At 31.5% G+C, this 16209-nt stretch overlaps 2 protein-coding genes across 2 annotated transcripts; one reads left to right on the plus strand and one right to left on the minus strand.

Moving 5' to 3' along the window:
• Positions 1-384: 384 nt before the first annotated feature.
• LOC145002672 (uncharacterized) lies at positions 385-2105 on the plus strand. Its single transcript, XM_078961892.1, has 3 exons — positions 385-857; positions 960-1828; positions 2017-2105. Exons 1-3 carry the CDS (start codon positions 385-387, stop codon positions 2103-2105), a joined length of 1431 nt encoding a protein of 476 aa, XP_078818018.1.
• Positions 2106-4508: 2403 nt separating this feature from the next.
• LOC145000151 (calcium-dependent protein kinase 24-like) lies at positions 4509-14910 on the minus strand. Its single transcript, XM_078959317.1, has 8 exons — positions 14284-14910; positions 13403-13526; positions 13176-13319; positions 6042-6194; positions 5851-5966; positions 5257-5427; positions 4949-5182; positions 4509-4858 (listed from the first exon to the last, which is right to left on the minus strand). Exons 1-8 carry the CDS (start codon positions 14773-14775, stop codon positions 4697-4699), a joined length of 1596 nt encoding a protein of 531 aa, XP_078815443.1. The 5' UTR covers positions 14776-14910; the 3' UTR covers positions 4509-4696.
• Positions 14911-16209: the final 1299 nt, after the last annotated feature.

A 16209-nucleotide genomic window follows, 5' to 3' on the forward strand; every position in this document is an offset into this window, starting at 1 on the left:
TATATATATATTATGGATATTGTATCTTACCAATAGTAAAATATCATAATTTTTGTCTATTGCCGTCCCTATACTTCCGTTTCTTGCATTGGTTCTTTGTTATTTCCTTATGTTTTGGTTTGTTTCTCATTTTATTGCTTCTTTGTCGTATATGCGCATCTCCTATTCATTTCTTTTTTGGTTTCTAAATATTTCTTTATTTTCCATATGTTTCCCTTTCTTTTATCCGTATGTAAATCCTTTTCTTTTATCCTTCACTTTCATTCTTCTACCTCCTTCCTGCTCTCTCTTTGAGGTAATATTCTTCTGTTTTTTTTTTGTTTGCTTCTTTTGCTGTGATTTTTCGTTCCGGCTGTTGTTGCTGTGTTGTGTGTTTATTTTGTCATGGCTGTTCCGTCAAAACGGAGAGCTGATGACGGTGGTTCGTCGTCTGTTCCTCCCTCTGTCAGTTGTCGGCGTAGGTCTCGACGTTTACAACCATTATCTCTTCTTCCCGACTACATGGATTGTGGTGATTGTACGTGTGTTTGTGCCTACTGCGGTGCATTGCTCTGGTACATTGAGAGAGTCGTTAATACATCTACAGCTGATCCTCCCAGATATAATCATTGTTGTAGAGGTGGAGATGTTGTACTTCCTTATCCTTCCATGTTTCCAACCGACTTTGTTGCTCTGTATCAAAATTCGCGTTTTTTAAGGGATATTAGGGCTTATAACAGCATGTTTTCTATGACTTCTTTTGGGGCAAACGTAGATGAGGATGTGAATGATAACCGTGGTCCTTATGTTTTTAAGATATCTGGTCATATTAGCCACAAGATTGGGTCCCTCTGTCCGGATCCTATAAAGGGTCTGAGGTTTCTGTAACTATACCTCTTTGATACTGGGAACGAAGTAGAGAACAGATTGAGGCCTTTTGATCATCCTTCAAAGAGCGGTTTAGATTGTAACATTGTCAGCTATCTGGTCAACTTTTTGGGGGTTAATAACGAATATGTGCGCACCTTCAAGACTGCAAAACAAATAGCAGAAGAAAGTAATTTACAGTCATATGCGGTGCAACTGTTTAACAATGTTGCGGATCGTAGGTATGATTTGCCTTCGTCTGGGTCTTTGGGTTGTATAGTAACTGGTGATGACACAATCTCTACAACATATAACATCATTATCCATTCGCAATCGGGTCGGCCTCAACGTATCAGTAAGCTGCATCCAAGCTATATGCCATTACAATACCCGCTTTTGTTTCCATATGGTGAAGAAGGTTGGTCACCCCGTTTGAAAATTGGAAATAGGATTGGTGCAACAGCTCGAAATCTTACCGTCAATATGTATTATGCCTATCAAATTCATGCCCGTCAGCATATCTGGTCTCCTATTGTAAACTCATCTCGGCTCTTTCAACAATATTTGGTTGATGCATACACATGTATAGAAGAATGTCGTCTTGATTACATTGTAAAACATCAAACTAATCTTCGGTCTGATTATGTTAGCGGCCTATATGATGCGCTTTCGAAGGGAGATAGGGAGGCAAGTGTTGTTGGCAAACGTGTATTCTTACCAGCATCATTTACCGGTGGTCCCCGATTCATTTATAGTCATTATCAAGATGCACTTTCTATATGTAGGGTGTATGGCAATCCACAATACTTTATTACTTTTACATGTAATGTGAAATGGCCAGAAATAACTCGGTACATGGATACACATATGCAAGGAGATGTTCACAGCAGAGCTGATATCATTGCTAGAGTGTTCAACATCAAGGTTCATGAGTTTGTTCGGTTTCTAAAACAGGACAAAACCTTTGGCGAGGTTGAAGCATGTATGTTTTCGATTTCATATTCCTTTCATGTACGGATTATTTATCATACATATAATACTTTCCAAATCCGCCTCTTTATAGATATGTTACCATTTGTCTTTCAATTTTTGTAATGAACGGTTACCATATTTTTTAATATTTGTTTTTACCTATGTTTATTAATGTTTTTTGGTTATTGTTTCTTACAGCTTCAAGTTCCATGTTATTATCATTTGATAAAAATGTTTACTTTACGCTATCATATGGTTTCATTCTTATCCATGAAGATTTCACTTAACACACATGTTTCCCAATGTACTCGATGAGTTGATGCTTTCAAGCACACCTATCTACTCATATTATTATTTGTATTTGGTGGAAGCAAACCGATCCGGCCTTAGTTATACTCGTATTAAAGGGTAAAACATCAAAAAAAAAAAAAAAAAAAAAAAAAAAAAAAAAAAAAAAAACCCTGAAACTACCATGTAAATATAACTAGGGTGACGATCCTAACTCAAACGTGCCGATTCAACCCGAAGCCAACCTAATAAACATGTTGGGTTGAAATTTTTAACTCATTTAGTTAAATGGATCAACACGTTTAACCTGTTAATTAAATGTGTTGAGTTAGGGTTGAAACTCTTAACCCGTTTACAACCTGCCAATACATTTAATATTTTTAAATGTTTTTTTATTTATATTTATAATTTTATAATTTAGTTGATTTGTGTTTATGTTATAGGCTTATAAAATTATTGTAGTATTATTTTCAAACTTGAACAATTATTATATCTTTTAAATTTTATGTAATTTTATTTAATGGATTATTTGATATTTAAGAGGTTTTTTTGTGAAAATTTAAACATGCATGTTTAGTAAATATATTGGGTTGGAAAAATAATAAACAAATCAATGATTTCAATCAATTTACTATAAAGGTTAGGTTGGGTTGGAAACCCTCAAACCATTTATTTAAATAGGTCGGTTGGATAGAAATTTTCAATCCATTTAATTAAACATCTCAATCCATTTATGATCCAACCTAATACATTGCCTTTATGAATAATTTTTTCTTTTTCCAAAAATCACAAAAAATATAATGGCATGGGTCAAAGCCTTTAAGGATGGAGACCATTTCTTCCTCAATTGTTCATTTTTTAACTGGTCTTAAACTGAACCTTGATTTAAAGGATATCTTATGAGGAAATTTTATGTTATTGTTCCTTCTGTTTGTAATAAGTGCGTTTTTTATTTTCTATTTCAAAATCACAAGAAAAAACACATGTTCTATATGGAGCTTTTGGGAGCATTTAACATTTAGGTTGTGTTTGGCGCGACACAGCTAGCTGATAAGCTAGCTTAATTTTCGAGCTTTTTTATGTTGTCGTGTTTGGTAAGCCAAAAAGTAACTTATAAGCTAGCTTTTTGAAAAGCTACTTAGATTAACTTTTTAGAAGCTTTTTTAAAATTTTCCAAATACACCCCTTAATTAATTATAGAAACACATATTCTTACATGTTTTTTTATGTAATTTTATATATGTCAGCTAGCTTTTCAGCTAGTTTTACCAAACGTTATTTTTTATCAGCTAGCTTTTTATTTAACAGCTAGCTTTTCAGCTAACAGCTAGCTTTTCAGCTAGTCCGCCAAACATAGCCTTAGTTTTTAGAAAAATGCTCGAAAAAAAAACAAAAAATATTGTTCGCAAATAAAAGTTTTTAACATATATTTTAAACAAAAAATTCATAATCTAAAAAGTACTTCAACATTTAACAAAAACCTCATATCTATTTTAACAAATTTACAAGATTACCCTACAAATATAAGTTGTATATTTACTTGATTAAAGAGTGTTCTTTTTATCTAATTTACATATACAAATAAATGTTATAACTTTCAGCTTTTCAGGTTCTAGCTACCAAGCACCAGACACCAGACACCAGGTCAGACACCAAGCTACCGGCTACCAACTACCGATCATTAGCTAGTGGCTACCGACTATCAGTTTCTAGCTTTCAACTAGTTTTGTCAAACACGTCTAAATACTTTTTCACCTAATTGATTTTCTATTTTTATTTAACTTGTTTATTTAAAGAAATTACACAACCAAACAAAAACACACTTACTTTGATTAATAATATCCACTTATTCAATTTTATATTTATCTATATAAACAAAAAAGAGTTTGTAGTGTAACTCAATCTTCTCATCATGATGAATGTCAATTGAGGGCAACCTTATCCACTAATTAATTGTTTACGATTGACATGATATGGTGGGTGTTTATTTATCAATATTATACCATTGAATAATAAGACTGATAATATGAAAATTGGATAAGGAAATGACTACATCTCTTTCGCATTTTAGTTTTAGATAATAAGAATAAGAAATTAATTATTGGATAAGGAAATGACTACATCTCTTTCGCATTTTAGTTTTAGATAATAAGAATAAGAAATTAATTATATAAGCAGTTGGTAAAACGGTGCTTTCATATACAATACTTAACACATTTTTTTATTATAACCAATGTAAAATTATTCTTTTCAAATGGATGTGATTTCATGCTTTGAAACGGCATGATGCTATGCATATGACATAATCTTGTTTCTTTCAATTATTTATTTATTTATTTTTTTAGCTATTTGTTAGAATATATAGTTTTCTTAACCACCCCAACTTGCTCTTAACTTTCATGTTTGAAGTCTTAGGTTCGATACACACTACACATCATAAGATTTCCCGAATCTATGTTACTATGGAAAAAACTTGTAAGCTGTAATTCAGGAGATGACAGTTACATGATTAATTAACTCATTCTAAATCATTTTCTACGTAACCAAAATGTACTACTTTACATAACAAATTAAAGACATCGATCATAGATCAGCTTATTTCAATCTCCTCTTCCTCTTCGATTGTTTCACCTTTGAACATTTTGACGCTAATTGCATTTAACATCACTCTTGAATACTGTCGAGATGCCATCTTCCAGTCCATCCCTGTCGTCATCATCGCTGCAAACTCCGGGTAACTGATCCTACCATCCTACAACACATTCAAATTGGAATCAATACATTTCCAGGTTACTTTGAGTATTGTACATAGAATATGTTGTTCTCTCAATCATTAAATTACCTTATCAAGGTCGGCATCATGTATGATATCATGGACAAGCTTTTCGTTGTATGAATTTTGGTGTTCTTCAAACAAAGACTCTCGTAACTCATCATACTCAATGTACCCATTGTTGTCCTTGTCAAAATGGTGGAAAGCTTGGCGTAGATGATCATCATTGCTGATCCGTTTCAAGTGAACTGCAACTATCATAAACTCCTCACAGTTCAGGACCCCATTTTCATCAAGATCGGCCTTCAATCAAGTATGCGGATTGTAAGCTATACGACTTTGGTGAATTAATTATATGAATCAAAAGTGGTACTTACAGCTTCCATTAGCATCTGAACATCAGGATCAGCAAGCGGTTGTTCTCCAATCGTACACAAACCATCTTTAAGCTCTTCGAAGGTGAGTGATCCATTCTTGTCCTTGTCCATATCATCAAACATTTGTTTTAATCCATGTACTTGTTCATCTGGCAAGTTTTCTGCTACCACCTGAGTTCAAACCCTAAAAAGGTCAGACACTTTGACTTTTTATGATAACAAGGATGTCATTTGTTATTCACTTATTTGCTATCAACATAGTCAATGTTTTGTATTGTATCCAAAATAACAACATATTTATAATTTTTCCATGATAGTACGTAGTTCAATACTAATAAGATGTACTTTATTTTGACCCATAAGAACAAACACACTTTATATTTATTTATTTATTTGTTGTGTTTTAACTATAATATAGCAATTAAGCAGCTTACAAGTCGCTACTATCATAAAAAAAAATATAAGTACGTTATTGTAAAGAATATAAATATTTTATTATTATGGATAAAACTAAAATACAACATTGATAGGAAAAGTAAATTAGGTTGCTATTTTTTTAAAATCTTCCAATGAAAAATAAGTAAAAGAACTTACCCTAATTACTTTCCTTTTGAATTTGTTCATCAAAGAGAATTGTTGAATTCTTGCTCGTACGTGTTCTCCCAAAGGAATGTTGGGAACCTTGTGGGCATTTTGAATCCATTTGTTTTCTATGATCACATAAGAAGGTCGTATTACTAGTTTCCGCAGTTGAATGTACAATATAATAAGCATGAAGTACATACCGAGGACCTCTTCCACAGTGAGCCGATCATATGGATTTTGGTCGAGCATTCCCCTTATGATGTTTATGGCATCTTCGGAGACCCTTGGCCAAGGGTCCCTTTCAAAGTTTATGTCACCCTTGATTATTGCTTGTGCAATTCCTTCTTCGGTCTCTGTAACAAGAAACTTTCTATATGTTCAATTTACAGATAACAATAATCTACCGAATAAGTTTATTTATTTCAATTACAAAACCTCAAATGATGCACACTCATATATGGAATCTAGTTTCTTCACACCGAATTTGGCGAGATATATAGGCTCTGAACATGTAAATGGTGGTCAAAACATAAATTTATAGGCTTTTAACATATAAATGGTGGTCAAAACATAAAGATCATTGTTTCATTTATTCTAAATCTTTTCACTAGAGCTGGAGAAAATCAATCCAATCCAAACCTAACCCAAAATTAGCAGGTTGGTTAAATTTTTCAACCCATTTAACTTAAATGAGTCAACCCGTCTAACCCATTTAATTAAATAGGTTGGGTTCGATAAAAAATATTAACTTGTTTTCAAACCGTCAACACATTTAACTTTTATATATATATATATATATATATATATATATATATATATATATATATATATATATATATATATATATATATATATAATCTTATATTAATTAAATATCATCATGTATTAATCAAAGTATTAATTTGTAAATTATAATGTTGCATTATTATTTTCTATGTTTAATAAAATTCACTCCTAATTTTCATCATTTTTTTAACGTCGATAATACTGATCACTCTCCAGAATCACTGTGAATATAAACATTTTTAATGTTATTTGAACAATTTATTTGTATTTATAAATTAAGATTGTGCTTTTTCATAATTATGAAGTTTTATTTATGTTTAATAATTTAAGTGGTATAATATTTAATTATATAATATATTCAATTGATTTTAAATGGGTTAACCCAAGTTTAACCCATTTATCTAATAGGTTGGATCAGAAACTAGATACACAGGATAACCTAGTGACAATCCATTTATTTAAAAGGTTGGGTTGGGTTGGAAATATCAACTCATTTAAATAAACAAATTGGGTTAGATTGAAATTTTCAACCCAATTATTAAATAGAATGAACCCGAACCCAACACAGGTCGACCTATTGCCACTTCTACACGAGTGTTCCCAACTAATTATTGTGTCCTAGTTTGTTCTTATGCTTCTATTATTCATCATATTCAATAACAAGTGGGTAACGCTAATCACTTTTTTCTTAACACATATAAAGGCTTTAATCGATTTCTCTTTTGCTAAACCCGCCTCCCTAAATGGAGTTTCCCCTTCTGCAACTAAATTTTCCCTCCAAAACTTACAAAACTTTAAAGTTACTTCCCTCGTAATCATGTAAAAGGTTGTAATTGAGTTCTATTATGGCTTCTATAAAGTATGATATTCCACCACCAATCGTGATAACATGTTTTATTTAGGTTAAGTGAAGATGAGAGCATTATTGACTCAAACCGATATAGATGGAAGAAAAATACATACATATTGTACTGAAAAAGTGAATAAGAAAAGACGCAAAGCCTTGACTAAGTGTAACTCCATCTTCATAACAATATCCTATAGGATTTTTTAAAGAAAAGAATGTTACAATTTGCATGAAGAAAGATCTTAGTAGTAAAAGGAATTTAAAGAAGAAGTTGTTTCCACATAAACTTTTAAGATGGAGGAAACTTGTTGAACCATCACTGAAATTCAAAGAGATTATGTCTAATTTGGTTACCATGGAAGATAAGTATAACAAAGAAGATTCAGGTTTGACTCTTTTATGCTCACTTCCAAGATAATATTCAAAATTTAAAGATACTATCCTTTACAATCATGATAAAGTTTATGAAGCCTTACACGCCAAGGAAAAGATGAAGGGGATGGTATCTTCTGATGGTCCCAACAATCTCTAAGCTGAGGGTTTATCTATTTGAGGAACTTCAAAGGAAAAAGGTTCCCCTAAACAAGAAATATGAATTGATTTCTAAGGGTAAAGGAAAGACTTGCAGATATTGAAAAAAAGACAAGCTTGAAATATGTGAATGCTACAAGCTTCATAATAAAGAAAGTATAAAAGACTTAAACAAATCACAAGGTAAAGAAGATGATAATACTACAAATTTTGCACGTAACAACAGTTTTGTAGGTTCGTGTGGTTGTTGTTTAGTGTGCAAAATGAACATGGAATTCATTCTCGATTCAAATTTCACTTATCATATGTGTCCTCACAAATATTGGCTCACCATATTTGAACTAATTCACAACTCTAGTTTAGTTCTTGTCTTCAATGATTCCCAATGCAAGATCGAAGATATCGACATTACCCAAATCAAGTTGTTCGATGACACTACTGAAACTTTATTTGATAGTAATTTCATTCCTAATATAAAGAGAAATCTCATCTCTTTAAGTGTCTATGACAATAAGGGTTACAAGTATGTGAAGATGATGTTTTAAATATAAAAAAAAAGTTCCCTAGTTGTGAAAAAAAATTATATGAGGAAGTCTAATATTATCTACTATGTAGGAGGTGCTATAATTATATGTTATATTGTTCTTCCATTCTTATGATTTTGATCTTATCTCCTCATACTATACTTGCAAAATCGATCAAATCAGGTGTGTGAATGAGCTTTAACTCATTTAGATGGTATAGTATCCTTGAAGTCTATAACAAATAAAACTTTAATTTATGCAAGAACTATAATTTTAGCAGCACCTATGGGACATTCTTGATTATTGACTATGCCAAAACAAATCGCATGAGGTGCTAGCTATATTATGACAATTATCAATTATTTTTCAAAGAGAATGTGTCCTTACATCTTGTAACGAAAATATGATACGTTCTCCATCTTTAATGATTGAAATAATATGATTAAAATGTAAACCGGGAATTAAAGAATCTTTATACTTATAATGGTATGGAGCTTTATTCAAAAGAGCTTGATTCATATTAAAAAACCAAAAACATCATCATACCCTACATTGTTCTTTATATTCATCAACAAGATGGTGTAGCCAAAGACATAAACATGAACATTATCTCAAAACCTATTGAATGTTATATAACTTAAATATATTTCATCGATTATGGGTTGAGGCACACTCTACAACTTGTTATCTCAATGACAGATCACCTTTTATACCCTTTAATAACGAATCTAATTAAAGTATGGTCCGGTTCACCTACATATTACTTGAAGTGGAGAATTTTTTACTACACGACCTATACTCATTTCGACAATGGGAAACTAAAACCAAGAGCCATAAAATGTATCTTCCTTGGTTATAAATTTGGTGTCAATGATTAGAGATTATTGGATCCTGAATCATGGAAGGTTGTGATCATCAATAACATTGTCAACAAATCATGTTTTTTTATGATCCTAACCCGATCAATTTAAGGATAGAAATCCCTTCTCAAACCTGGAGATTTAGAACATGGCTCTTGTATTAAGTTGGAGCACACTATTAATTAAGTTAAAGGTAATACTAAAGGTTAGAACAACATTCCAACTACAAAAAACATACCATTATAGACTTCTCAGGATTCCTAGGCACACCCGATTGCAATTGATAGACCTACAAGGAATATCATACCTCCCAAAACGTTTATTGATACAATAAGTATTTTTTTTTATTATGCCTTTTAGGTAGTTGACAAAATAAAAAAACAATATTGAGTCATCATCCTACTTTGAGGCTATTACTTATGATAATTCTAATAGATTAATGAAAGTTATACATGAAGAAATTGAGACATTAGAAAAATATCAAACATGGGATCTTGTAAAAATTTATAACTAAAAGAACCAACTTTGTTGTAAATGGGTATTTAAGAAGAAGGAATGTATTGAACCATTAGATTATGCCATATTTAAATCCTTACAAGTTGAAAAAGGTTATCACCAAATTCATGGGATCAAATTCAATGAAGTATTTTACCTATTTGATAGCATAACCCAAGCTATGCATTACTCATCATAGTTGCTATGTAAGATATAGAGATTTAACAACTTGATGTTAAGACTGTTTTCTTGCATGGGTATACCTGAAGGGTTTATTGTTCCTAAAAAAGAGAATATCTTTTGCATATTAAATAACTCCATTTATGGTCTAAAGCAATTTTCCCAACAGTGATACAAGAAGTTTGACAACTTCATGCTATTATAACATTTTAGATGATCTCAATATGATAGTTTTGAGTAACATAAAAATGATAATGACATGGTTGTTTACATACTTCTCTATGTTGATGATATGTCGATTTTTTAAGAAGAGGAAAATTTTGAAAAACTTAACGGATGGGTGGGTAGTGAATGTGACATGAAAGGTATGGGTGATGCAAATAAGACTATTAGAATGGAAATTAACATGGACATACTAATTAGAAAAAAATATACACGCTTAGAGAGAGAGAAAGAGAGAGAGAGAGAGAGAGAGAGAGAGAGTGTGTGTGTGTGTATGAAAAAATATTATATTGATTAAGTATGAAAATTTTCAAATAAGTTAGAAACCACTAGTTGTCTATTTTCGGATATCATCAAAAGTTTCCCCTCAAACAATAAAAAATAAGTTATTTGTCCATGACACACTATTCCATTACTATTGGCTTATTTATGTAGCTCATGGTTTGCTCTTGTCTCGACTTAAATCATGTCATGAGTATTGTTAGCTTATTTATTAAAAGATCAATGGGTTTATAGATATCATCATGGTACTTTTGCAGCTTGTTTAGAGTTTAGAAAACCGATAACAAGGTTAACTATATAGGTCGAATTTCATTATATAAATGATTTAGAATGGAGAAGATTCCCCATGAGTTATCTATTCACTATTGATGATTGTGTTGTAAGTTAAAAGGCTACACTGCAATCTATTATGGATTTGTCAAAAACTTTATCAAATTATATGGCTATTATTGAATGATATGAATAAGCTACCTAGTTAAGAGATTTAATACAAGGTTCTTTGTTGTGACTTATCTTGCATTGTGCGAAAGTGAAAGTATTATATTCCGTATAAAGGATTCCATGTTCCATGAGAAAGCATGAAGCATACTGAGATTAGGCATCATTATATTAGAGAATGCCCAAGGCAATACCAAGTCAAGTAAGATCAACTCTAGTGACATCCTCACTGATATGATGACAAATCCAGTTTTGCTATCCCGAATTGAAATTTTCTTGAGCTTTGTTGATAGTCATGTTAAGTCCTTAGTTCTTTTTCTACTACTTGCATAATTCAATTTTATGAAATTTTAGAGTTTCTCTACTAGATATGGACTTCTTATTAAGGTAAAGTTTGTTCCATACTGATTTAAATTCCTATACATGGCTATTTGGTTATGTGGTTTCCAAGTTTACTAGTTTTTAGATAGGTTTTCTTTTAGTTAGGTGTTTAGATGTTATTATAATCCTTTTTAGGAGGCCTATTAGCATGTCATATGGACTACTGTTTCAGTTTTTCTAAACATCCTAACATGTACCATCGAATTTTGCAACAATGCAATCCCTTGTATCTTTATTGATTCTTTATAATTCAAAATTATAATGTCATGTGGATTTTCATACACTGATTTCCACCTTATATTTGTTTTATGGTTTATTATTTATTGCTTATGTTCTTCATCATATTCTATAACATAAGGTACTAGGGTGGTGAACAAATGAAGTAGTTGTTTCAAAATTAAATTCAATATATAAACGTACACAATATAGCTAACAATTACAAATAATTTTTATACTAACAATAATGAACTTTAATCCAAATCTGACGTTGATGTAATTAGACAAACGTACATCCTATAATAGAAGAAAGGAATATAGATTTTCATAATTTCTCAAAAGTGGTTATAGGATAATTCCAAGCGAGAACTATAACACTTATTAGTGAAGACGTCCTAGTGTAATATTTGTTAAGACAAGTTTTCGGTCTAAATATAAGCATCGACTTCCTTATAATAAGGAACTTGTGATATAATGTTCTTGTGTTGGTCATAACACTGATAAGTGAAGGCATCTAGATGTGTTGATTTTTTAGTGATTTTAGTGTTACATGGTCCTTTAGTGCATTTATAATTTATACAAGTGCTAACGAGTATTTAAACAATGATCTAAAACAAGTTAAATGGTGTGGAGTGCACACTTATATAACCTAATGTTGATCCTGAACACAACAAATGTTGGGATTCAAGGGGGTACGTCCTTTTGCAACATTCTAAGGCAGCGCCCCTATGGTTTGGGCAAGAGATATGAGTTGTAAGGCGGTACAATTGGATCCCCATATTACCTTTGTCAACCAAACTGCCTCAAATAACTCAAGTTGTCATAAGCAACCCAACTATATGATTAATTTTTCCCGAACATCGTGCCTAACAGTTTTTCAGATCAATACAAATAGATGTTGTAAATCCTTATTTTATAGTCCTTAATATAATGAGTATATATAGCAAAATATAGATATTTCTCTTGTATGTTTGAATCTAAAAGTGTAATTAGTAGATTCGCTCCTACTGAATTATGTGATACCTTGATATAAGGTAGAAATATATGTTAAGGAAAGTGAACTACAAGTAATCCGTCAAATATCAATGAACCATACTCGATTAGCAAAACCAGATCTATTTTCTTTCCCATTTTTTGATAACATTTACACTTCTACCATAAATCTAATATAAGGATCTAGAAACTTTATATCGGTTTTATATAGTTAGTTGTCTACTATCTAAACATGTATATAGGTTTGGAAAACTAGCAAGTTTATATCAATTTTCAGTTAGTGAATTTAAATATTAGCATTTAATTGAAAGGCCTAATAAGCATTAATAGTTTACCACATCACTTTGTCCCGATCAAGTAACAATCTATTTTGTTGTTTTCATAGTCTAAATGTAACTTTTTTGCATAGTTCATTGACATTTGTAACATCTTTGGGACCAAAATTCGTTCTAGCAGTTAAGGTGATGTTAGATTGGTGCCCTTTAATCAAATGTTGAGGGTACAAGTCTAGCTTCAAACAAAATGTAGAGTTAGCCATTCAAAAAAAAAAAAAAATTTGCAATCATATGGCATGCGTACCTGCCCAGAATGGGGGAACTCCACAAAGCAAGATGTACAGAATGACACCGGCGCTCCATACGTCGATTTCTTCCCCATAATTTCGTTTGAGTACTTCCGGCGCCATATAATATGGGCTTCCGACGACTTCTCTAAACCTCTGGCCTACAACAAATCAGTATAAGTAAGCAATAATAACGAAATATATAAACCATTAACCATTGATACATATCAAGTCAAGGGCATACCATGCTCGAAGGATACAGAGAGACCAAAGTCGATTGCTTTTAGAGATGCATTTTCTCCTTTGTGAGAGTACAAGAAATTTTCGGGTTTCAAATCACGATGCATTACTCCATGTGTGTGACACACCTACACAAATATGTTTAATAATCATAAAATATTAACTGAAAATCAATATATATATATATATATATATATAATTAACAATGAACGTCAATACGATAACATATCTATGTAAATATAAAATTACTTGTACATAGAATTTTGTCATACATTAAATTATAGAAGAACATGTAAGAAAGAATGCCTAAACAGGTTGGAATTTTCTTTCTTGAGGCACTCGTACAAAATTCAAGCTAGATTTGTTATATTAGGTTCTTAAATAAAGCCCTAACAAAATGAAACATGTATTCTTGCAGAATACATCAAGACTTCAAGATATTTGTAGTTCTTTCTTATAGCAAAAAACCTAACCTAAAAAAGTTGACATATATATGTTGACAAATAACTCAAGATGAGAAATTCTATACCTAAGATTAGGGTTTTCGTTATAAGTAGTAGTGCCCATTCAAGATTTCTGCATGCATAACGTTCTTAAAGAAAACTCTTAATTAAACATGTTTAAACTTTTTATTGGCAATCCTCAAGAAATCAAGATATATCGGGGGGTTAAAACCTCGAGTTCATTCAAACCACAAAAAGATATCGCCACCATCAAATATACCCTAATTTTTCTGACCAAATCAAAAACTATCATCATTTTTTGATCCTCAATATTAGTTTAACAACATGCCAAAAACCCGAGGATTTCATTCTTTTACATTGCATAAAGATGACGCATTGTTTAAAAATGCAAAATATTCATATCGAGAATGATGTTAATAACCTGAACAACTTCAAGAATGGTCTTAATTACAACAGCAGCGGCTCGTTCCGTGTAATGACCTTTAGTAACAATACGATCAAATAGTTCACCACCTTCACAGAGCTCCATGAGTAAATATATTGCATCTTTATCTTCATAAACATCTTTGTAGCTAACAATGTTAGGGTGCACAGGCATATGCCTCATGATCGTCACCTCTCTCCTCACATCCTCCACGTCAATCTCTGCGATCAGCCTGCTTTTGGACATCTTTTTGCATGCCACTTTCTCTCCTGTTTCGATATTTTGACATTGGTATGTCACCCCAAACTCACCCCTCCCGAGCTCTTTCCCAAACTTGTAATGCTTGAAAATGTCACCCCCAGCAGAGTCTTTGAGGACGCGAGCCGGGCGTACGAATTTTGGGGTTTTGGTCTCTTGTCGTGTGATTGGTTGGACAATGCTTGATTTCCTTAAGTAGCTTGTATTGGCAACAGATATGCAACCCCCCATGGATGATCGTTTTTATGTTGCATTTACGGTTTGAATGATGAATGGGGGGTGCAAGTAAGAACTTGCAAAGATTGGAGATTTTGAAAAGATATTACAAATTACAATGGAGGGGTGAAAACCCTAATTTTGTGGTGAAATTTTGGATTTGATGGTGGTTCAAATGTTGGTTCTTTTTGTGGTTCTTTTGCATCAACAAGTCTCAAGTTACGTAATTTCTTGCGGTTCAAAAAAAAGGAGTAGTTTCGTGATTTAATTTTTCTTCTTAATGTGGGATGAAATGAAATGTATTTATAAGATCTGCAAATGTGGGATGAAATGAAATGTAACTATTTTCTTTAAGTTTTTTTGAAAAAAAAAAAAAAAAAAAAAAAAAAAAAAAAAAAAAGAAGAAGAATTCCAATCACCCTAGTTCAAGTAAACCGTAAAATGGATGAAGACCATGCAAAACAATGCCCTTTTGCCATTTCGCAAAGGGGCTATTAAATGGTCTAAACAATGCCCTTAAAAACTTATTTTGTACACAACAAGAAAAGTAAAACTACAAAAATCACCTAGTAAAATATATTATGGAAAATCATGCCCTAAATTAGTGACGAGATTGCGACTGAATAGGGACAGAATACAGAGGGGCGAGAAGCCGTCGGAAATCCATCGATAAATACCGACGAAATAGCTACGAAACAAAGAAAAATATTATTTTATATATTTTCCGTCGCAAATCTATCGCTAAAAGTTAGAACTTGAAAAATGAAAAAAATTGGGGGCGGGTTTCAAACTTCGGTCTTCCATGTAACATATTAAACCCTTTACGATGTTTAATATTTCTTATACAATATGGATTTCCTTTTCTTTATTATTATCATTATTATTATTATTATTATTATTATTATTATTATATATATATATATATATATATATATATATATATATATATATATATATGATATAGATCCGGTAAGAAATTTTTTTTGGTAGGAAGGTAAGAAGTTTTTTTTCTACATATTTTTTTGACGAACAAAAAAAATGAATCACTGGATGATTCATTTGTAAGATGATTCACAAGAAAAAATTCTCAAAAAAAACATCTATATGATTCATATTTAAATAAATTAAGAAAAAATCCACTTTTATGATAATTTTAGTGAATAACAACAAAATCATTATATAAATGAATCATCGAGATGTTTTTTTGAGAATTTTTTTGTGAATTATCTTTCAAATAAATCATCTAATGATTCATTTTGTTTGTTCGCGAAAAAAATATGTAGAAAAAAAACTTCTTACCTTCCTACCAAAAATTTCCTTCTTATTTGATCTTAACTCTCTCTCTCTCTCTCTATATATATATATATATATATATATATATATATACACACACACACACACACACTAGTCGTTTACCCGCGCCAAGCGACGGGTGTGACAATGGTGGTT

Source organism: Lactuca saligna, chromosome 6 (assembly GCF_052625555.1).
Source record: "Lactuca saligna cultivar CGN05327 chromosome 6, ASM5262555v1, whole genome shotgun sequence".
NCBI lineage: Eukaryota > Viridiplantae > Streptophyta > Magnoliopsida > Asterales > Asteraceae > Lactuca > Lactuca saligna.